General features: G+C 41.0%; 2 protein-coding genes across 3 annotated transcripts in view; one reads left to right on the top strand and one right to left on the bottom strand.

Moving 5' to 3' along the window:
- The window catches only part of PPAT (phosphoribosyl pyrophosphate amidotransferase), a 44,848-nt gene that overhangs the window by 13,657 nt on the left and 5,835 nt on the right, over window positions 1–25,356 (bottom strand). The window lies entirely within an intron of this gene.
- LOC310686311 (uncharacterized protein) lies at window positions 4–25,356 on the top strand. Of its 2 annotated transcripts, none has more exons than XM_083459960.1 (10): window positions 4–3,864; window positions 7,865–7,951; window positions 9,918–10,355; window positions 11,532–11,621; window positions 11,728–11,832; window positions 15,519–15,602; window positions 20,636–20,707; window positions 22,044–22,403; window positions 23,361–23,426; window positions 24,297–25,356. In XM_083459960.1, exons 1-10 carry the CDS (start codon window positions 3,486–3,488, stop codon window positions 24,548–24,550), a joined length of 1,935 nt encoding a protein of 644 aa, XP_083316086.1. In that variant the 5' UTR covers window positions 4–3,485; the 3' UTR covers window positions 24,551–25,356. The 2 variants fall into 2 exon arrangements, with proteins under 2 accessions (XP_083316086.1, XP_083316085.1); XM_083459959.1 differs by having other exon boundaries at window positions 9,876–10,355; window positions 24,297–24,737.

Consider the following 25,356-nt stretch of genomic DNA (forward strand, 5'->3'; position numbering starts at 1 on the left):
GGAGAAAAGCAAAAGCAGATGATGGCACCAAAATGGCATTTATATATTCACATTATCCAAGTGTGGATTCGTATGTAGCAAAAGCAGCACCATCCATACACAATATGGAAGTATCAAAATGCCTAGAGAACATATTTGTATGCAAACAGATAACCTTAAAGGGGGGAAAATCCTACGGCAAGAGAAACCCCATCCTCCTGAATTTCACCTTCCCTCATCAACCACCAAATCCAGGTACAAGGCTCTGGTTCCAGAAAGGAAGTACAGTATTGGGGTGTAGACACAAAGAAACACAAAATCTTACAAACAAGTTCAGTGTGATAGCGGATACGTAATATGCTTTTGTTTTGTTTTTAATTTGTATTTGTTTCTGCTGACACTAATACACTTTCCTGTCTATATTGCACTGCACTGTATTGTGCTTTTCTAAGGATGAAGAAGTGTGGTGGCATTTCTAAAAAGGAATTGCAGGGCTGTGAACATAGGCGTAGCCAGGAGTTTTGTTAGGCAGGGTAGGCCTTTTGTTGGGGCGGCGGCGCAGAACCTCAGTTAGATATGTATTTTTGTTGATTTTTATTGATGGGGGGGACAGCTGCCCCTCCTGGCTATGCCCATGGCTGTGAAGGTTTTACATCCCAAGGTGTACCCACATTTGTAGTCCTAGTCTTCCCTTCTGGGAAGGTTCTGCAGGATTTTGAGACAACAAGAACACCCTGCCAAACCTGTTTGCCAGATGTGAGAGCGGAACATACCATAGGCAGTGGTCCCTCATTTTAGACAGCCCTTGGACTCTCAAAAAAAGTAAAGTAAAAATCTTCTCTCTTCAAACTGTAGCTCAGTGATGGGGAACCTGTGGCCCTCCAGATGTCACACGACTATAGTAGGGTTGCCATACGCCTGAAAATTTCCCAGACATATCCTGAACACTGCAGTAGGCAGTGGCGTCTGGGCAGAAAATCTGCAAAATGTCCAGTAAAATCTGTACACATGGCAGCCCATGTTGGCAATGTTGTTTTTTTGCCAATTATCCATACAATTTCTTTCCAGATTTTCACTGCTTGGAATATGGCAACCCTAGACTATAGCTCCTATCATCCCTGGCCACTGGTCACACTGGCTGCAGCCGGTCAGAACTGGAGCCCAACCAATATCAGGACTCGAGTTTCCCCACCCCTGTTGTAGCTCAGTCAGTTGGTCATTTACCGAGGCCATAAAGGCTGCCAAATCCACCAAACATTGAAAGCACCTGGCTTCCATAAAAGAATTGTGGGAACCAAACAGAGGGCCTTCTCGGTAGTGGCACCCGCCCTGTGGAATGCCCTCCCACCAGATGTCAAGGAAACTACCTGTATCTTACTTTTGGAAGACATCTGAAGGCAGCCCTATTTAGGAAAGTTTTTAATGTTTGGTGTTTTATTGTGTTTTTAATATCATGTTGGAAGCCACCCAGAGTGGCTGGGGAGGCGTAGCCAGATGGGCAGGGTATAAGTAATAAATAATAATAATAATAATAATAATAATAATAATAATAATAATAATAATAATAGCCGCCTACATTCATTGACATTTTCACTGTCTGACAACAAGGCATCCCCTTCTTTACCAGTGCTGACTCAAGATGTTTTGCTCCCTGGAACACGGTCCAAATCCCCCATCCCAGGTAGGGACACCATGTTAAATATTCTAAGAAGACCATTTAGGCAACGATTCCTGTCTTCATCTATCACCCCACTCTTCAAGGTATAGCCTGAAGCAGGTCACTCTCTTTCTGGACTTATGTACAACCCAACAGGAAACGCTTTCACCCATCACAAACCCACAGTGCCAGGTTTGTGAAAGCACAAAGAATCTTAAGGGGGCATGGAATCCTAAGGCAGTGAGCGGCTCCCCTACACAGGGCGCCAAGCGAAGGGGGAGCAAAATCGAGACAATTCATAATCGAGAAGATCCATTTTGGGACGCCAAATTTTGGCCTTGCTCAGGGTGCCAGATTACCAAAGTGTGTCCCTAGAAACCTTTGTGCATTTGCAAGGACATAAAATATACACGTGCCCTTCTCAGGAACAGATGAGAAGATTTGGAAACAACAAACCATACCATTGCAATATCACCTATAATCAGTATCTGCAACATGCAACTGGTTCTACAGGTATTGAAGCATCTTTTAAATTGCTCGCGTGTGCATGTTGACGATTAAGTGGGAGAAAACAAACTGCAAAATACTGTATCTACATGGAGCAATGGTGACAGGAATGTATAAAAATAAAATGAAGAGCTGTTTAAAGTAGTTTTAATTATATACAACCAACATTTATGGGCTGGATATAGGCATAACCATAGCTAGAGCAGGTCTGTGGAAATTCATGAAACTCAGGTTAGTCAAGATCAGCTTAAGTTCCACTGATTTTAATGGGTCAACTCTAAGTGTGACTAAGTCTGAATTCAATACAATATGTATTTTTATTTTGTTATTTTTGAGAAAAACCAAAGCTTTTATTTGGAAAAGAGAAATTTACTTTTCTGGACAATAAAAAAGTCTAATATAGTTTTCCCGAGACTAATTTGTTCTTATTTTTTTGGTTGCTCATTTTTGTGCATTGTTGGTAAACTCAAATAAATGTCACCCACATGAAATTATTACCAATACAGTGATACCTCGGATTAAGTACTTAATTCGTTCCGGAGGTCCGTTCTTAACCTGAAACTGTTCTTAACCTGAAGCAACGCTTTAGTTAATGGGGCCTCCTGCTGCTGCTGCGCCGCTGGAGCACGATTTCTGTTCTCATCCTGAAGCAAAGTTCTTAACCCAAGGTACTATTTCTGGGTGAGCGGAGTCTGTAACCTGAAGCGTATGTAACCTGAAGCATATGTAACCCGAGATACCACCGTACCTTTAAATCTTCAAACTATAAACTACAACCATTCTGTTTGCTACAAATTACAAAATGCCGAAACATGTGGATACAGAATTTACTTAAACTGCTAAATTTGCAGTTAGACTAGATCAATCCACTGTACATATAAACATGCCAAATTGTGAATCACAGGTTTATGGCAGCGATCCTAATAGACTTGAACATACTTTGAAATCAAAGGCACTTACTTGCTAGTAAGTATTACAGCACGAGGGTCCAAAGCTATTGCAATTCAGTCTGAGGCATATATTTAGAGTCTCAATTTTCATTTTAAAGCACTGCGCACAACAAGGGTTAAAGAATGCATTTTGTCAAGCAGAAAACAGCTTATTCTGAGTGCCAATTATTAACATACTTTGTAATCATTTGTGCCTGAGCTGCTTTATTTTCCTGCCTCTAATACGGAACCTGCTTATTTGGCAGTTTCTCAAGTTACTCCCCTCAGGCAGCTTGAGCCAGTAAAACTAGATCCTTTCATCTCTGTGGAGCTTACTGACAACCAGCCGTCTGGTTTCCTAGGAAACAAAATCTTGGCTAGAAATAGTGAATCATTTCCAGGTCACTTTCAACATGGAGAGTGGAGCAGGAAGGCACTGGACTGAGGAGGAGGTTAAAGCCTTGTTAAGCGTCTGGTCAGAAAAAAACATCAGAAAGCAACTCCATGGAACACTAAGGAATAAAGGAATATTTATTTACATTGCTAAAAGGCTACAGGAGCTGGGGATCTGCAGAGACTGGAAACAATGTCGTGCAAAGTATAAAAACCTGAAATATGAATATAGGACAGTTAAATATGCCCACAACTCAGGAGATGCTACAAAGACCATGAAGTTTTTCCACGAATTGGATGCCATATTGCAACATGAACCTGTCACACAGTTAACAGAGGAAGAAAACGGCAGGTGTTCAGCAAATGACATCATAAATGCCACCAGGGAGAACAATGAAGGTAAAAAAAATAATAATATGAAAATCGTTTCTGTATTATCTTTACCTGAAATAAATTAAGAGGCTGCTAGGGTTCAATCCCCACTTTGCACCACAGATGGCACAGTTGGAAGAACAAACTGACTTAATGCACTCTCTCCTTATCTGTGTGTATGTATGTGTGAAAGGGGGGCGGGGAGGGCGGTTCTGCTCACCAGCTTTTCTATAAATACATAAGCCTGCTGGTAGTTAAACCAGCTGCTGGAGCTAGATAGACTCATGAGGCCTTTGCTGTAAAGGAAAGCAAAAACCTCAGAGCAGGGGCTTCCAAACTTCTATTGCTTTTTAACTGGGATTTATCTGTCACTGTTCATATAATAACATATACATTTTTTGCAGCTATCTAGCTCATACCAAAGGGAAATAATAATTGTGGAACGAGCTGTGCTATTGTAATAGAATTTAAAATGCTGCAGAGATGCATTTATGCTCAGGTGGAATGAAAACAAAAGGGCCAAGGTCGAAAGACACATATTTGTAGTGATGGAAAGATGATGTCCCTTTTTGAAGTAGCGGTTAATGAATATTCCTTTGGATAATATATATATAGATAGATAGATAGATAGATAGATAGATAGATAGATAGAGAGAGTGTCTCTTTCCTTTTCACAGTGATAATAAAAATAGCTGTAGTCTTCGGAATAGCTCCTCCTATTAACTTGTTCATCTGTGAATATTTGTTCCATGTCTCTCGCTCCTCTATATGTCCATTTCGGAGCTTGTAGCTCTAAAAAGCGGCTTAAAACGCTTTAAATAATAGCAGTAAGTAATATGCATTGCAAGGCAGCTTAATATTATATGTTTTCCAGAGGCCTGTATGATGATATGTGATATATTTTGCTTGTCCCTTAAAATCAGAGAATTAAAATTGGAAACGCCAAACGTTGCAAATACAATCTGCAATATGAAAGTATGTTTATTATATATAAAAAAGGAAATGTGTATGTAGTTGAGAGACTGGAGGTTCTACAGGAGAGGGTTAATGGGCCTCTCCTGTTTAATGCTTAAAGTTGGTCAAACCTGCTGGCCAGGTCTGGCCAGGCACATCCTTTGTTATGTAAATAACAAGAGATACGTTGCCGTGGAAACTAAATAGTTAGACAATTGCTCTTGAATGTTTGGAATAGGAAAAGATTAAGGGGGGGGGGCAGACCTCCCTCCCAACTAATAATCAGATAATTCAGGTGTCTGTGTGAGAAGACTGCAGTTTAGACTGAGAAAGAGACAGATAGCCAGTTTTAGGCATATCGGGGGTGTTTTCAGTCTCCTGGAATTCTGATGTCTGAGCAGCAGACTTTAGCTAGGGCGTATTTTAAAGCACTATCTTATCTTTTTAAAATAAAAAAATTCCTTCCAGTAGCACCTTAAAGACCAACTAAGTTAGTTCTTGGTATGAGCTTTCGTGTGCATGCACACTTCTTCAGATACACTGAAACAGCAGTGTTCTTCAGATACACTGTTTCAGTGTATCTGAAGAAGTGTGCATGCACACGAAAGCTCATACCAAGAACTAACTTAGTTGGTCTTTAAGGTGCTACTGGAAGGAATTTTTTTATTTTGACTATGGCAGACCAACACGGCTACCTATCTACTACTTATCTTTTTAAGTCCAATCACTGATAGCAGTAAGGGCCAGAAACGCCCCCCCCCCATGCTCTGCAACACATATTTAAATTAAATGCAAAAAGGACAAACTCACTACAATGACGTTAAAAAACAAATTTTAAATAATCTTACATTTTGCAAGGGGGGGCATGTGTAACGCAAGAATTGCCCACCCCAAAGAAAGCCAACGTCCACTGAAAATACATAAACAACGATAATAAATATGGACAATAAGCATCTGTCCTAGCTAACTCTTATCTTCTTTTTTTGTTTGTTTGTTTGTTCTAGCATGAAATACAGCAGCAACATCTTCCTGTTCTGCTTTCACAGGCACATTTTAATCACTGTACGAAACATTATTTTGTGATGATAATGATGAAAACACTGGCCTCCCCGCACTCTAAAAGGATTATGACTATAGATCATATTCACAGAGATTTAATGGAAAATAAATAGGAATTAAATGCTCACCAACTTATTGATATATCCTTTTTATCCAATAATATATAATAACAATAAATAATATTTCCCCACTGACCCTCTAAGAAGCTATGGACAACTTGCATGGATGACCCCTTTCCATTTTATTGGCACAACAGTCTTGTTAGGGAGGTTACTCTGAGATATGGTGACTGTTCTAAATCAATCAATCAGCTTGTTGCCTCCCCCATTTTAAGTCCCACAGTCTAGTCAAAATGCAGTGGGTTGTTGTACTCCACATAGCGCTAAGGCTAAGATTCTGTCAACACAAAGATTTCTCATACAGCACAGGGTGCAAGTGGGGAGGGGAAACAAGGGGAAATTCCTGTCATCTTGGCTTCTGCTACCACAATTTAGTTGAACATGGCCTTTGAAAACCAGCCATCAGGTTGCTTTCTATTTTAGTCTCTTCATACATTGTAATTTCCTACATGTTGCATGTAGGAAGTGAGCAGCCAAATAAACACAGGGCTGCATTCACACACAACACTGAGCCATAGTTTAATGCTACGTGGATTAGAACATATTGGAACATTTAAATTATTACTTTCATATTTAATAAATTTATTGTAATGCATAAATATTGTGGGGAAAATAGAAGACTAGATCTTTCTTCTAGCTTTTTCATTACTTAAGTACTAGTACATGGGAAGTAAGAGTATCAGTCTTTGCTAACAGTGAATTGTGCTGTAGTTTTTATTTCCTTTTAAAACGTGATACAACTTGCTTTGCTTACATGCGTTTCTCGTACCACAGAAATCAATGTCCCGTAACTGCATGCGTATTAAAAAACAAATATTTTTAAAAAGTTTAAAAAAATGTTTTAGCTGTTCTTATTTTATCTGTAAGCCGTCTTGAGTCCGGGTCATCGAAAAAGGCAGAGTATGAATAACTATACAATAGCAACAACAACCACTGCTGCTGCTGCTACTACTACTACTAATAGCACCACCACTCCAGATTCAGTCCTATAATCACTTCCCAACATAAAAATGCACAGATTCTAAATAGCCTTTCATTAGATGAAGATTGTATGATCCTGTCCTTTCTTGGCCTACATCATCAAATTGATATGTAGAAAATACTGGCTTGGATCTAACACTTGGATAAGTGGATCGGTCACATCTTCCACAAATCCGAGGGGGTCTCCTTATTCCCTGGGGAGACAGAAGAAGGTGGAAAGGCCCCATCTCAGGAGTAAAGTTCTGCTCAAGATTCTTTGGATTATAACCACACTATCTATCTATATCTATCTATCTACAGTGGTACCTCGCAAGACGAAAAACGCGCAAGACGAAAGAGTTTTCCGTTTTTTGAGTCGTTCTGCAAGACGAATTTCCCTATGGGCTTGCTTCGCAAGATGAAACGTCTTGCGAGTTCTTGCGAGTTTGTTTCCTTTTTCTTAAAGCCGCTAAGCCGTTAATAGCCGCTAAGACGAAAAAACCGCAAGACGAAGAGACTCGCGGAACGGATTAATTTCGTCTTGCGAGGCACCACTGTATCTATCTATCTATCTATCTATCTATCTATCTATCATCTCTCTATCATCTCTCTATCTATCTATCTATCTATCTATCTATCATCTATCTATCTATCTATCTATCTATCTATCTATCTATCTATCATTATCTAATGACCCTTTATTTCTGCCTCTTCTTCTTTCATTTTTACATTTTAAAATGCTGTGATATGTTAGGGTAAGATTTGCTGTAAATATTATTTGAAATTAATATATTCAAGGTACTATGTTGTGGCTTCAATAGGAAGTTCGCATTAGAAATATCTATAGCAACTCATAATTCATACAACAATATACGGCATTTGATGCCTTTCCTATGTCTGACAATTCTTTTATCTCTCTCCCCCCCCCATCCCAGGTGAAGTTGCAGTTACACTGGAAGAGGAGGAAGATTCTCCTGCAAACCCACTACTTTTTATGTCCCACTGCAGGCCCATTCAACTAGGTAACAAAGGATGGCAAAAGAGAGACAGCAAACTCTCTGTTTCTCATACTCGTTCAGAATGGAGTATTATTGTGTCAGAGGGACAGAACAAATATGTTGGAAAGGCTAGAACATTCAGGGATGGTTTCTTATTGCACAGTTTCTGTGGTGTTTGCTTTAACGTCTACATAAAATACAAGAAAACAAAATTATTTATTTTATGCAGCAATTCGGTTCTTGATTGGAAACAAGAACATGGTTGTGTGCATCAAAGGCAGAGGAAGTAGAAACTCAACTCAACATGCAGTTCATGGGCACTGATATAAGGCTATGAAATAAAATTGTCAAACTCTTCTGTTTCATCAGCTGAGATCCAGAGAGGACTATGTGTGAGTGTGAAAGTGCTTCTGTGTGCACAAGCATAAGGGGTGTGTGTGTGTCTATTTTTCATTGTTTCAGGGGAAAAACCTCTTAAGAGTGCTGCTGCAAAGGTTTTCTGACTTTTCCAGGGCTTTTCAAGAGCCATCTGGTAGAAGGCTTCTGTTGAAGCAGAAGAAGTCAGTCTAGCGTGTTTTTGGAACAAACTCTGAGATAGGAATCAGACTATGAATGGTGCTTTCAGGTGCATATCAAACGATAGGAGTAAATTTATTTCTTATGTACTGTGGGTGGTATTCCACTAACAAGTCCTTGTTAGAACAATAATTTCTGCTTGTGCAGTGAGACTTCTCCCCTCCCTCCCCACATATGCCACACACCCACTCCTCAAATCTGTTCCATAGGGTTGGAGGAACCCCTAGAATGGATTTCAGAGGAGAACTTTCCACAGCATACCCTTCTGCTGCCAGAATGATTGCCTTAGCATTACACTAAGTTCTACTTAAAATGTTTTGGAAAGATGTTTGCTCGCTATGCATTTGGACATCTCATAAGATATCTTAACCAAATTTTGAATTATGTTCCTGAAGTGAAGGAGCAGGTCTTCACCTATGTTTGGATACAACTGGACATCATTTTGAATTAGGGTAGTGCACTGAATCTTTCAAAATGGTACTGATTTTTACCACTGATTTCAAAGCTGCACTGATCTTTCACACTTTATATTATACACAGTTCTAAAACCATGAGCCCCACAGAAGAATGAGAGCATCACTGATAATCTGGTGCCATCATACCCTCCAACATTTCCCTGTTGAAAATAGGGACGTCCCATCCCATATTGATAATTTTACTATTTATATCCCACACATCTTATTGGGTTGCCCCAGCACTCGGGGCAGCTTCCAACATATATAAAAACATAATAAAACTTCCCTATACAGGATTACCTTCAGATGGCGCGGAGGTTGGATAACTCCATACCCGCCAACATTTCTCCAGTGAAAGTAGGGACATCCTAAGGAAATGCGGGACATTCCGGGATCAAATCAGAAACTGGGACGGCTTCTCTAAATCAGGGACATCCCTGGAAAATAGGGACGCTTGGAGGGTCTGCACCATTATCTCAGATTCTGTTTCTGCAGTCAGTACGGCTTTGCTCTGATAATGTATGTAATGTTGGCTTTTGTTAAATCAGAGAACTTATATGTGACAGTTTTCCAAACTTCGCTGTCCTTCTGTTTTTGGACTACAGTTCCCATCTTACCTAACAACTGGTCCTGCTAGCTAGGGATAATGGGAGCTGTAGTCCAACAACAGCTGGACAGCCAAGTTTGGGAAACCCTGTTATATGCTGAATCAATTTGTTTTCTACCTTGAATTTATTTTTATAACAGTGCCCAGAAATAAAACTCACTGAGCCTTACTCCCAGGTAAGTGGGTATAAAGACTGTAGCCTAAATGTGCACAGGAATTAAAAAGTTCACCAAAACCTTTTTTTTCCTCTCTCTCTTTCTCCTCCCACCCTTTATTTTACCTTATCCTGACCCCATCCCACTCAATGCAGGTAACACATATCTGAGTCTCTCCCCTATTCTGCCTGATGCAGGTAACCCAACCCCAATACTAGATGCGACCAGAAGCCTGCCATACATTCCATCTGTAGCAAATGAAGGAGGAAAACATTGGACTATTAATGAAGTTAGAGCTCTAATACGTGTCTGGTCAGATAAAAGCATCCAGCAACAACTCGAGGGAACGGTGAGAAACAAAAGAATATTTGAACATGTTGCTGCTAGACTCCAAAAATTTGGAATCGACAGGGACTGGAAGCAGTGCAGGACAAAATATAAAAATCTAAAGCATGAATATAAGAGTGTAAAAAATGCCCAATATTCAGGCAACACGAGCAAAAGTATGAAGTTTTTCAGAGAGCTGGATGCTATTCTGGGCCACAGCAATGCGGATAAAACAGTCAGGTCGGATAATGATGACAGCGAGAAGCCTGTAGAATGGGTAGAAACTAAAACAGAAAAGAATTTCAAAGGTAAGAGTTCTAAGCCATCAAAATTAGTTTTATCAGTTTTGCACTAGTAAATATATATACATATGAAAGTTTATATATAAAAGTCTGTTTACAAATGTCTGTTTAATTCAAAGTACAAATAAATTAAAAACAATAATTAAAAGGTCAAAGAAGACAACCAAACAAAACCATAAGTGCAAAATCTAAGAAGGAATGTGAACTGTGATGAGATTTGCCTTGTGCCATAAAGAGGATATTCCATTACAAAATCTGAATAGAAATACAAAACTACTGTTTATGATAACTCCAAATGTCAGAAAGTGCAATGATATGGTGATAAGGTAGAATTTGTACTCTTAAAATGGTCTCTAGCGGATTGTATGGAAACACAAGTATCGTTGGGGTGGGGGTGGAGCCTTGGGCCACTGCTACCAAACTATATTGTGCCCCCATTTCCTTGCCACCCACTCCTGAGTAACTTGTGGCTCACTGACATGAATGCAGCCAGCCAATTGGTTTTTCTGACAAAAACTCTATGCGTTGAGGATGTTTGAGTGTGTGAAGCACCTGGGAATATTTAAATACCTTTAATTCCCTTTTTAAAAATGGAGATGCCAGAGGTCATTTGCTGGAAACACATTTACAATGTACTGATAAGGCAATGAAAAACACAAGTATTTATAGTATAGTTAGCTACAGTTCTGTGCTTCCTGACCTCCACGTAATACATTTGCAAGAACGTATGATTCAACTGAGAGACAAAACCTTATTTATCAGAATGGCTTGGAGGCCAAAGTAGAGATAAATAGTTATACTTTATGTAGTATTAAGCTGGCAGGGACTAGAAGGGGAACAATAGAAGTTTGTCTAATAGAAAGTCCCATCCCTTGTTATCTTTGCTTCTTTCATTCTTTTCCTCACTCCGGTGTATCTAATTCATTTAAATGTACGTTGCAAGGACCTTGCGGACAAGAGTCCTGGTTTTGCTTAAGTTACTTTGCAGAATTAAGCCACATGGTTGGTGCTACATAAAATTGGATAACTCACTTTTGATTTTCTGGGGGGCCATCTAGAAAATGCCTAAGCATCTTACTGTTTTTTATTTATTAAAAAAAACTGTTTCCTTAGAATAACTGCAGTAAGACTCCTTATAATAATTTCACAACCTAATGTCATAACCTGTAACGTTTCACTCAGAATTACATGGAGACACAGGTGCGGAAGATTCTGTTAGTAGTATGTCAGGAGATCTGCAGCTCACAGACACAAGGAAAGTGAAAGACCCAGGTAAACACAGAGATACTGTTTGTGAATCCCTCGATTAAAATACAAGTAAAATATAACTGCAGTAGGATGTCAGCATTTGCATAACTATCTCTTTTTGTGCGTCTAGTGCTCCACAGCGCAGTAGAAAGAACTAATTATCTAAATGGAGATTTGGAAGAGCCCATTACCACACATGTGAAGGAAGACATAAAAGAAGAAGTTACTGACTTAGGTGAGCAGCATTCAGTTACAATCTACTAAACAACAACAGAAGGTTAAATGTGAGGATGTATGTTAGGTGACAATTTAAAACTGTGAGCCAAGCCCAAGCTTATTCAATGGCCAACAATAAAGGTGGGCAAGGAGGAGACTTGTACAAATCCCATCCAATAGAATCATAGAATTGTAGAGCTGGAAAGGACCACTAGAGGCATCTAGACCAACCCCTCTGCAATGCAAGAATCTTTTTGCCCAACATGGGTCTCGAACCCACAACCTTGAGAATAAATTCAGTCTCATTCTTAGCTATCCTGATAGGGATACTTTGTCCATAGCAGAAACAAAGACTTCATGGAGGTCAAGTGAGGAATAACCTAAAGGGCAATCTTTTGCATGTAAAGGTTGCCTGTAACAATAAGCCAGGTTTGTTGGCTTATCTTGGTTTATTGTTAATGAGCATCATGCTCATGCATGCAGCCTGATCGCTTCACACTTTGCTTATCCCCTGTGTGAACAAACCATGAAGCTGAAATTACACATGGCTTGTTAGGCTCTCTGAACCTGGGTCCCTGGTTTGGCTCACTAGGCTTAAATCAAGGTTTCCGGATGGCTTACGATCCTGGCTTGTTTGCAACACCAGGATCACCGGCTCAGATGCCAAAACAAGACATGCTTTAAATGTGGCTTCCTTGTATCTCCCACTCATGTCAGGGCAAGGGCAAAGTGAGAGCAACTAGGCTGACTGCATCTCACACTGCTCCGTCACAGTAAATCATGGTAAGACAGGCTTTTCATTACCTTTGAATGTGGCCGAAATCATTAGATGTTCTCCTATGGTTCTAAACAGTACCTTTTAGACAGTCAAAGGTTGCCTTATGTATCATGTCCAATTTGAGTTTGCATCCCCACTCTCACTCCCCCTTCCCCACACTGTTTATAATTCTGCCCAGGGTAGAGATGTAAAACTTTGAAGCCACCTGGGGAGGGGTGAGGAGAGAGAAACCAGACGATGTGTGTGTGCACACAATCAGAATGCATGCAATCGGCATATCAACCCTAATTTTTATTTACTACTCTTAAGATCATGAATCCTAGCTGGCAATGAGTACTCAATAGAATGCTGCTGTTTATTATGGTTATGAAGTCTATCTCTTTAGTTCGTATTTGACCAATAATTGCCAGTCAGTGCCTGACCAACACCAAAGATGAGTTAAGAGGCTACAGAAGGCCCTTGAGTGTTTATATTGGAGCATACAATATATTTCCTGTCCCTCAAAACCTGGTTGTATTTCAAATTTTCCTACAAACGCAGCAGGTTTCTGAGATACTTCTCCAAAAGAAAAAAAAAAGCATAGTTACTACACATAGTTTACTTAAACAGCCTCATGCTGGCACCAGCAGAGGGTGCCAAATTACTTTACCATAACAACCTATAAATCTGTATAATTGTCCCACTCTTCTAATGCAAGAGAAAAAAAACTATGGGCTTGCCTGTTTGCTCTGTGTGAAGGAACTTTAACTGATGACAGCAAAACTTGGCTACAATTTCAGAAATCCCATGCTGTCAGTGTGTAGGTAAGAAACCAATTTAAGCAATGCCTTTTAAACAGATACCAAATTCAGCAATTATTTATCAAAGGTCTTATTTAGAGAAGGATTTGAGTCATTTCCTTTAGTGAATGCTATGGCTGCCACTGATCTTTTCTTGCTCAATGTTTGACAGCATTATCTAACAGCCCGAGACCATGGCTTGGAGTTAGATAACGCAGTCACTGACCCCTCTGCACAGCCTTGGACATTTACCTCTTTGCTGGGTCAGCCTCTGCTGACGTAACTGACAAAATGATCCGTCGCATCCTATCTATCACAAGGGGAGCATCATCAAACAGCCAGAAACCAATTACATTAAAGGTCAGCATTCCACCCACTTCGCTGTGATGAAACGCCCCCAGCATAGAGAAAGAGGCAAACAATTTGGAATAACTGCGATTGCGCTGCCAAAATGTCTTCCTTCAATTAATTATCTTATTAGAGAATTCTCAGTGTCATCAGTGCTATCAAAAGATGCAGGAGTATAGCTCTACAATATTGGAAGAATACTGTGTTTTTTCTGATGGTGACTCCAACCTGTTGCAGTCAACATAGGAGCCAACTCCAAGGGGCCAAGGGGTCTTCGGTTCCCCTCAATAAAATAATTGAGAGGACTACACCCTGAAGTTTATGGGCACTGCCATTCAAATGATGTGTATGTCCTATGTCAGGTGATCAATTTTTTTGTGGGACGGGGCTTACCTGCCCCCTGCCCAATATTTTATTCAAGTTGACACCCCTGGCAGTCAATAAAATGGTTTTCACAATTCATTTGGTGGACAGTTTCCCCCCAGAAATGAAAGAGAAGGTATAATAACACACTGGTCCATTTACTAAATTAATGTAATTCTGGGGACACAACCATTTTGACGATCAGTTTTGCTTAGCACAAAGCTGTGAGCATGAGGCTACTGCATTCCTCACCCGGTACTCCTGCTGCTACATGGCCATGAGTGAAATCATGGTTTGGCTCAGCATGACATGCAAACCAGGCCTTTTTACGCACAACACCTTTGTGTGACAGTGTTAGAAATTAGCCAGGTGCATTTCACCACTGGCCTGGGTTCAATAGCTAACAAGTGGAGATCTCTGGATACCAGGTTGGTGACAGACATCTCCACCGGGCTGGCTCCTCCAACTTCCTTAAGCAGGGAAGCAGAAGAGCTTATTTATGGCATTTATATCCCACCTTTTTCTCCAAGGAGTATATGGTTCACCCCCCTCCTCAGTTAATCCCTACAACGACCCTATGATGTTAAGATGTTGCGACTGGCCCAAGGTCACTCAGTGAGTTTCATGACTGAGTGGGGATTTGAACCCTGTTCTCCCAGGTCCTAGTCCAACACTCTATCCACTACACCACCCTGGCTTCCTAGAGTACTACTGCTATGGGGCAGCTATATAAATTAAGCAGGTACATAAATATAGGGAAAGCAATTTGTCACTTAGAGAAGGATCTGAAGTATTCTCCTTGAAGCTTGAATTTTTTTTTTATTCTGGATTATTTATTTGATGTTTTAATGTGTTGTAAACGGCTTTGAGGTTGTTGTTTTTTAAAGTAGCACAGAAAATAAACAAATAACGACAGCAACAATAACAATAAACATAATGGGGGGGTGGCACCTAGACATTTTGTTGTGACAACCGTAACCTGGGTTTAAGGTGCTATTTGGCAATTAGCTTATGTATCTTAGTTTCCAACACTTCTTTGCTAGATCCCGATATGTCATCATCACAAAGCCAAGTTCCCCCCTCCCCTCCCACCTTGACACCAAACTATTAAGAAAACTGGAAACTCTGTGTACATATCCCATACCTGTGTGCAGCCCACTACCTGCAGGTGAGCCATGAGTGAGAACTGGACAGGCTACATGGGAGATGACCCTAGGTCTTCCAGTCTCTGGTCTGGCACACTGACTGGATGCTGATGTTGAGAGGGTAAATGCGCACTTAGGCCATATTGGGACCCCATCACATGCAGGCATTAGTCCCACGTGGAAAGGTTATGTCTAATGTGCTATACAAAAGTACCTAGAAATCTCATATGCTATCTTGGACCCAATAATAATCAGTAAATACATTTCTAAAGTCTACTTTGAATTTGCACAGAAATCCCGGAAGACGACGATTCCATCCACAGTACTCCCGAAGGCACAGAGCTCACACACATAAAGCAAGAGCCGATTGACGTAGGTAAGTCAACCATTTGCCACGTGAATTTGTAAACTCTTCCATCCTCATTCCAGTACAGAGGTTTTACTTTTAAAAGATAAGTTAGCTTTAACCATTTAGCTTTTTTATATGTATAAATCAGTGTGCTTCTCATGCAACACTAAACTGTGGTTCAGCGGTATGTGGATGAACCTCAGCAAATCTCGTTCCAAATCGTCAGGAAGAGGATTTCTGCTGAGTTTTCTTTCAGTTTCAAAAAATCTTGGCTTAGCATGATGTGCGAACCAGTAATCCTGGTTTACAGTGGGCCACACCCACTTCAGCCATGTGACTCTGAGAGCACTGATTAAGAGCAAATGCAGCCCTTGGGACAAAAATGGTGAGCCACTCCTGGGCTAAAGGAACAAAGAATGGGCGTTCACAGACCTCACACCTATGATAAAGTCTTAGCTCTCTGTGACAATTTTGTTCATGACCTCAGGGAATTCCTGAAGTGAACTTCCATGGGAAATCAAGACTGAGAGACCTTAAATATGGTCACGCAAGACACCTTAATCTTCAACCCCAAGCACACTTACTAAAGGAGTCAGAGGTACCTCAGGTTACAAACTCTTTGGGTTACAAACTTTGGTAACCCAGAAGTGGTACCTCAGGTTGCGAACTTTTCCCCAGGATGAGAATGGAAATCACGGCGCGGCGGACAGCGGGAGGCCCCATTAGTGAAAGCGCGCCTCAGGTTAAGAACGGATTTGGGTTAAGAATAGACCTCCGGAACAAATTAAGTTTGTAACCTGAGGTACCACTGTACAGTTACGTGCTGGGCCTCCACGCACATAGGCGAAAACCACTTAAGTGGAGAACCAGAGTTGAAGCTCTGGGACCAGCTGGAGGTCACATGAGCAGTGGTGGTTGTGCTACCCCGAGCTTCAACTGCTAGGTAGAAAGGCTGAGTAGCTCTCAGGGCTCTTTGGGGATTCCTTTGCCTTCGCTGAAATCCTCTTTGGGCTCTGGGGAGGGTCTCTTAGTGAGCCACAAGGACTCTCCAGCTCTCTCCCATTTCCTGGTACTTATTTATTTATTGGCACCGCAGGTATATGCAGTCACAAACGAGTCAATTGCACATGAATGGGAGGACGCCTGTACATGCCATCAACTTTACTTCCACACAAACATGCACAGAAATGCATGCTGGATTAGGGATCTACAATACGGCATTCTGCTATCTATACTTATTGTCTCTCGACCCCTTAAATCCAGGAACTGATGTAGGGTGAAAGGACCGTAAAGACAAATTTGGTGTTTTTAGGGACAACCAATAAGCAATGTGTACAGATCACATAAATGCTATGGTGAAATACCACATTAAAATAGCTCAGCGAAGGAAACATTGGACTCAATGCAGCCTTGCTTCCATAGAGGGAACACAACATCTGTGCAAGTTGAAAGACAGAATCACATCACATGAGTGCAATGAAATATTCCACACAGTAGTAATGCAAATGATAAAGTATCATGTGAACTGATTCCCTTTCTGCAAAATGCCTGCTCTGTTTTGGACATGTACACTCCATTTGAGGAAATTAGCTGCATGAAATCAGCAGCACACAAATTCCTTTGCCCAAAGAAAGCATAAGTAGTAGTTCAAAAAAAGGGTAACTACTGAGTACTTCAGAACAAGCCAAGCATCCCCCCCCCACCCGGTTCTAGGCTCTAAAACTGAAGGCTAAACAAAATCTTACAAAGCAAACATGGGGCCCAGACCTGTACTTCATTCATAGTGCAAACATGTAGGCTGGGCCGAAGGATTTGCAAAGGAGAGTCAGCAGGCTTCACCAATTCTTTTCTGCAAATGCCTTCCCCTGGTGCAGTCTGTCATACCTCCCACCAGCTTGGTCCTGAAACCAAAAGCATTTCATGGAGAAAGCCTTCCCTAAGGTGGGAAATATTTTAAGCTCTTCCTCTTTGCAGTCCTCCCCTATAAGTGGCCCACAATTGCATCTACAATTATTTTCAGAAAAGGGGTGGTCAGGACCATATATTTGCCAACATGATCTCTAATGGTCTTGACTTGGAGAGCGTGGTATTATGCGCATTATGCAGCAAGGCCTGGGAAGTGCAAGTGCGGGAAAATAAGTGCCACTTCTACTGTGCCATATGAAGAGAGCGTGGAGCAAAATCTGTGAGAGGACCGAGATATTTGGAACTCACATATCTCTCCACACAGGCAAGAGCCCCAAGCCCCTTCCCACATTACAACAGAGGCCCATGCACCAAAATGAAGTGGGAAATGAGGTAGCAGAGATCTGAGGCTCCCAAATAGATGGATCCCTGGTTCTTGAATGCTTCTGTGCTGAGTGGCCACGAAACTTAATTTATACAGGCCCAGATTACACCCAATGCGTAGCGAACAAGCTGTCCGTCACAAGTACAAACTGCCGTTTTAAACACTTCCCAAGCCACTTTAGGAAGGATTATGGAGGACTGTAAAGTTGCATTCATGTCCACCTTACATACACATGGTGCAACAAAATTGAAAGTACTGTCCATGCCTGGGTGATTATATGAACAAATCCATAATAAATATTGTTGTTGTTGTTGTTGTTGTTGTTGTTGTTGTTGTTGTTGTTGTTGTTATTATTTCCACCCCACCCATCTGGCTGGGTTTCCCCAGCCACTCTGGGCCACTTCCAACAGGTGATTAAAAATACATTAAAACATCAGTCATTAAAAACTTTCCTAAACAGGGCTGCCTTCAGATGTCATCTAAATGTCATATACTGTGGTACCTCAGATTACATATGCTTCAGGTTACATACGCTTCAGGTTACAGACTCCGCTAACCCTGAAATAGTACCTTGGGTTAAGAACTTTGCTTCAGGATGAGAACAGAAATCGTGCTCTGGTGGCGTGGCGGTAGAAGGAGGCCCCATTAGCTAAGGTGGTGCTTCAGGTTAAGAACAGTTTCAGGTTAAGAACGGACCTCCGGAACGAATTAAGTACTTAACCCGAGGTACCACTGTAGTTGTTTATTTCTTTGACATCTGATGGGAGGGCATTCCACAGAGCGGGCGCCACTACCGAGAAGGCCTTCTGCCTGGTTCCCTGTAACTTGGCTTCTCCCTGTAACGTCTAACTTGTGACTATTTCTGTGCATGCCTTCCTCTGTCCTGAGTTGTGAAGCAGTATAACTGAAGCTGCATATATCATATGCCAAAAGCATCTGAATTTGGTTATGCAATCTAAAAGGCTTATGTAAATGTTACACAATTTACATGTTTTGTCCCAAATTGCAACGTTTGCATTTGAAATTCTGGCAAGTAGCGGAAGGGGAAACATATTAATATTAAAAACAGCAACACACACTCACACTCTAAACAACCCCCCCAACCCCAACCCAAGTCCATTGAGCAGCCTCAGCTTTTGTGACTGGTGTCAGTCAGGGCCCTGCCCTGCCCTCCCAGGCCAGGTGGGGATAAGGCCTGCAAGGCACGGAGCAGGTCTTTCAGGACTCACAGCCAATATCGTTTTGTTTGGGATAGTTTTAACAGGGAAACAATATTTTCATTTACTTTATACATTAACAGTGTCATTCTGCTCATGAAAGGAACCCCCCAGTTGTTTCCACAGTTCCTGTGTACTTGGGAGTAGACGAAAATAAGATGTTTCTATTCAGACAGATTAATGTGAACTCAGATGTGAGTTGAATGAAAAGTGGGCTTTCTCGCCTTCCCCCAAATACTGGTGTGTTGTTGTTTTTTTATATTCAGCTACTCTGAGCAGTAGAAGCTTCAAACAAAAAGTCATCAAGACACCATTCAGAGGCTTTCTGAATGTTTTAGCCAAGGCAACTAATTGGACTCTGGTGCTTTGAAGTATCCTACACTTGAGTAGCTCAACTTGAAAGACAGATTTCTCCTCCTAAGGGACAAACCATACACCATGTGCCAGAAACCCTTTTGGACATCTATACTGAAATCAAGCATACACTGTATCATACCAAGAGCATAATAACAGAGCTTGGTATAATCAGATCAGAAATGTAGGCGAATTTGGAAAATAATGACCCTCTAAAAGGGTAAGACAAGGTATCTGTTTAAGGCTGCACTGAACGGAGAGGAGATCCAGTTGAATCCAGTAGGAGTTGTTTCCCAGTAAGCATGCATAGATTGGATTGGGCTGCACAAAACTCTTAGGTTAGATTCAGACCAGATTAGTAATGGTAATACTTTGTGATTTTTAAGAAAGCAGCTGTTTAGAAATGAAATATGAAATTTTGTTACAAGACAACAAAGCAGTGGCGTAGCGTGGGGGGTGCAGGGGGGGCGGGCCGCACCGGGCGCAACATCTGGGGGTTAGGGGGCGCAAATCCATGGGTTAGGGGGCGCAAATTACTTGCCTTGCCCCGGGTGCTGACAACCCACGCTACGCCACTGCAACAAAGCCACATGGGCAGGGTATTATTATTATTATAATTTTTTAATATTACAAGTGAAAGGGATGCAAAGGAAGAGTGAAGGCTGCCATGGAGCTACAAATTAAGCCTGACCATGACAGTCCAGGCTATAGCTCCACTCACACACAACTGTTGTGGACATTATTTGTGGCTCTGCCCAGTTATAGGAACCTCACTGGCTTTTTGCAATGCAGCCTTTTGTAGGATGCCAGGCCTACAGTTGGGCCACTTGGCAGCCCTCTGTCTAGCTTATGATGCTATTTGTCAAAGGCTGCAAGGTGGATAAATTATTTTTGAAATAACAGATTGTGCCTACATACGATAGTACCTACAAACTTTGCATGTTCAGGTCAACATTTTGAAAAGAAGGTGGGGAAAGTTATGGAGAGAATTGAAAGGAGGCAGGCTTACCATTCCTGTCTTTTTCTTAAACCGCTCATCCTGCTCAAGAATATTAATGTAGAAGTGTGGGAAACACAGCTTCAAATTTTATTTTGATTATTGCTGTTTTAACTGCAATTCTAGATGCAGATTGATGAGAAAGGCCCAATAACAGAAACTATGCTTCATTTTTTTTAAAAAATTGTCTTTTTAAAAATAGATGATGATTCTATCAGTACAACCTCAGAGGATGCACCTGGGATTGCAATGTGTAAACAGATAACAGGGGCAGGTAAGTGACTGGTCTTTTGCTTTGGGTTGAGGGGCAGCGGGAGGAGGAGGCTGTCAAGACCCTCCTTCATGGATTCTGGTCCCTAGTCTTATGCCTCTGCACATTCCTAGTTCTCAGGATTGTACATTCGTAACAAACAAAATTGTTGCAACATTCAGTGTTAACATGCATGTTTCCCAATGCAGAACCTGATTTTTTTTCAAATAGGATTCTAGATTCCTGGGCTGTTTATAATTCTGTTGCTGCCCTGAAGCACACTCAACTCTAGTCATTATCATGATTAGGGAATATTTATAAAGTCACATTTGATTCCGTCCCCCCGTTACATTATATTACATGTCTGAAGGAGGTTTCTGAGACACGAAGACCACAGTTCTAGACACACTTCCCTGAGACTTAAGTCTCGCTCAACTTTTTTGCTGCTGAATAACTTTGCTGCTGAATAACTGGAAAGTTACAATGCTTAACACACATGTGGAGAGTAAACCCCACTGAACAAAGTGAGATTTACTTTTGAGTAAACATGGCTAGGGTTGTAGTGGCAGCCTTGGATACAAGCTTTGATTCTTTTGGGGTTCCCCACCCCTACAAAGTAGAGTACGCCCATGAGCAAGAGAAGTGGTACTTATAGCTGTGTCTGCACATCCTCTTAATTCTTCCCAGTTTCTCCTGTGTGAACCAGCTCTAAGGAACCATGTTAAGGCGGATGCTCAGATTCTGAAAACCTGGCCGTATGCTATGGTTAGACAATTGGTTCACCACCAAAATGCACTCCAGCCTTCTATGCCCCTCTCGCATATGGATAGCCAAAGTCAGAAGACCCTGTTCAACACAGAAAGATTTCTGTGCCAAAGTAATACAGTATGCCAAACAAGATGCAATATTCTACAGCACACTCAGAAAGCAAGTTTACTCTTCCCGTTTGGATCTTTCCCGTGTTGATACACGGTGGATCTAATTCAGAACATTTTCTGTTACCTTTAAAGTGTTTCCCAAATGTGGATCTCCAGCTGTTTTTGGACTCCAACTCCCATCATCCCAAGCTAGCAAGACAAGTGGTCAGGGATGATGGGAATTGTAGTTCAAAAACAGCTGGAGTCCCAAGTTTGGGAAACACTGCTTTAAAACAAGGGTAGAGAACCTGTGGCTCTCTAAATGTAGTTGGACTCCAACTCCCATCAGCCCCAATGGTTAGGGATAATGGGAGCTGTAGTCCAATATCTGAAGGACCACAGGTACTTTACCTCTGCTTTAAAAAGGAAAAATAAAGTCGTGGTTGTTTTAGTTTCTGAATATTAATCTATTATCGGTTATTTGTTTTATTTTGAACTTTCAGACCATCAAATGTCCTTAAACGAAGCACAGAATCACTTTAGAGTTATTACGATTAATGACACAGGAGCAGGAAAGCACTGGTGTGACAATGAAGTCAAAGCTCTGATAAATATTTGGTCCGATGAGGAGATACAGCAGATGCTTGAAGGAGCAACAAGGAATAAAGAAATATTTGAGGAGATTGCCAGAAGGCTAATGAAGGTTGGAATAGACAGAGACTGGAAGCAGTGCCGCACAAAGTACAAAAACTTAAAATATGAGTATCGTGCGTTGCAGAAAGAAAACGACCAGGTTGGCAATGCAAGAAAGAGGATGAGGTTTTACGATGAAATCGACTGCATTTTGAGAAGCCAGCCCTCAGGTAAGCATATCTGCAGAACTGTTAAAACTAATTTTAGGGGAAGACACCGAGGACATAACTAACTAAAGCAGCAATGTGTAAAAGTCCGTTTGAATATTATATGCCTCATACAAGTTAATATTACAGGAAGGTGACAGTAAGTTGTAGTTCAATGACCAATACAGAAGAATGAGAGCATGGTTATACAGCCTACAAACAGACCATTAATCATTTTACTAAGCAGCTGGCAGAGGAAGAGTAGATCAGAGGGACAGGCTTCCCTTTCTCCACACCCAGCATGGAAACCAAATGGAATTGGGAAAGAGAAATGCAGATATCTGTTCTTTCTCAATCAACCCACTCATGGAATGGAATTACTTATTGCCTGTAGCTACCAGATAAGCTGGTAAATACAAGGCTGAATTAATCTTGCTCACCACTTTACTCAGATCTTGGGTTAAGCTGGAAGTCTGATTAGCACTAACTCCAGTGCCTGGGTTCGCTGTGATTACATTATCCAGGGGTATTGTGTCTGTCTGAACCAGCCCATTCTTTGTAAGAATAAAGTTACAAAGAAGTGAAGCTGGAGTTTAGGCACATGGTTGTGGTTCAGCATTAGCAGACTGGAGCACAAAGTGAGAGATCCACCTTCCCTACTCCAGGTTTTCTGCATAGATGGAAAAGATTCAGACCCTCAAGTTCACTGGCATATTAAGAAAAAACTTGTGGGAAGAGAGACCCACCTCACTTTACACTGAGAATCTGTCTGGTTACTTTTTGAACTTGGACCAACAGTATTACATATAAATAAGAACGGTATTCATTTTGCCATTATACTAATAAAAACTGATGTCCCAGTCTGCTTCTTCCTTAGGGCTTCAAGTTGTCTTCTTCGAGCTAACACTTTAGTTATGTATTTATTATTAGGCTCCATCTTTCTTAACATTTTGTCACAGAACACTTCTTGTCTTTTTAAAGAGACAGCTGCAGAAGTTACCACAGACACAGCCCCACTGAGCGTCAAAAGAAAAGCCTCTCAAGATGGTAAGAATTTATTTGCATTGTTATCACAGTTACACTATTTTGAAGGGTAGATTGATGACACAAATTCACAAGAGAATACACCTCTAATGCATTCATTTTCATCTGTGTCAAGTGCTTTGTGCACACTAAACCTGAAGAGAACAAACATCTGGATAGGAAAAAAGGATGGATAAAGAAATCTGCCTTTTGTGTGTACAGGTTGCAAGGGATACTATTGTTCGTGCAGGTAAGCTACCTGACAAACATAGCTATGGATTCAAGAGGCTGAATTGTAATCACATGCAACCCTATCCAAATCAGCCCACATCATTCCTGCATGGGCACTCATGCACATAGCACGAAAAGCCATGATTTAGCGTTACATGCAAACACAGCCGTGAAGCTATATAAGCAGCAGTGATTTACATCAATGATGCAACTAACTCATTAACAAGCAAACTCAAAAAGACAACGGCATACCAACATAAAATCCCAAAGTTTGCAGAAGTACAAAATATATTTTTATTAAAAAACAAACAAACATAACCCCAACAGAACTGAGCATGTTCATGGCCACAGATTTCTGGCCAGTGGGGGGAAGAAACATAACTAAGGAGAAGGGAATTGAAGGGCTATGGCTGGCTGGCAGGCACTTTGAAGATCTCACTCACAAAAGTATCCCATGTACCTACCTCTATGAGCTCCTTTGAGGAATGGCAGGATACAATTGTGATAAATAAATGTTACTGTTCACACTCTAGCAAGTTTAACAAATACATCATTCCATTGGTCCTCATGACTTGACTATTGAGGCATGCTAGATTCAAATGAGTTAATCTCTTCAATTCAAATTGTCACTAATCTCTTAAATTGCTTTTTTCCCTTTTCCAGACCCCTCACCCATTCAGTTTAAGAAAAGTGCTTCTGATAACTTAACAATCCAGTCGCAAGGTGTGTCTGACAGCATGCATACTGTAATCAAGAGCCGAAGGATGCTTCTAGAGAGATTTTACAAGCAGGAAGAAATGCAAGATACCAGCAGAACACAGATGAACAGCAGCGTCCCTGCAGTGAAACAGGTTGGTTTAACCCCCCCCCCAAAGATAAACATGTTTGTTAAAAAAAAGAGTTGCAAACCTCTCTAAGCAGTTTACTAGAAACATTAGCGTTGTAAATAGCAAACAGTTGAAAACAAGAAAAACATTTAAAGAACATGCCAAAAAGAATGCAGTGAAGCTATCTCCCTGGTGTCAATAGCCAGGGAGCAGCGAATATAGGTGCTACTACACTAAAAGAATGATTTCTAATAATAATAATAATTTATTATTAAGTGCGGTACAAGTATTATGTGGCATTTGTAACAGTGCTGGGTCCACACATCAAAACCATTAAGTGGGCACGTATGATGTAAGGCGATCCTGCCAGTCAATTGGTCCCAAGCTGTTAGGGGAATTATATACCAATAGCTGAACTTGGCCCAGGAACAGATTTGCAATGAGTGCAGATCTCTGAAGCAAGGGGAGCCCCACATAGGCTGCATTGCATTCATCAAATCTTTAGGTCACCAACGCTTGAACTGCTGTGGTCAAGTTCTCTTGATCCAGGAACAGTCCCAGCTTTTGCACAGCTGGTAAAAGATGCTCAGTAGTAAAGTGACTCTTGGTTGACAGCAATGAAAAGCTAGTAGCCAATGATCCAAAATCAAACACACACACACCTGCTGCCAGATAAACAGTGAAATTATTGGCCAGATTAACAAACTTAATTGCATAGAAAATTCATAAAAATGAAGAAATCCCTGCTTTCTCCTGTAGTTTTTCCCCAGAGTAGTAAATTGTGCTAGTCTGTTGTTTAAATAAGGAATTAACACAGAATCCTGGCAGAACCTTTCATGGATCAGAAAACACACACAAAAAAGCACATTTGACAAAGCCCGTTCAACTTCACACAG

Source organism: Podarcis liolepis (genome assembly GCF_965112155.1).
Source record: "Podarcis liolepis genome assembly, chromosome: 9".
Taxonomy (NCBI): Eukaryota; Metazoa; Chordata; class Lepidosauria; order Squamata; family Lacertidae; genus Podarcis; species Podarcis liolepis.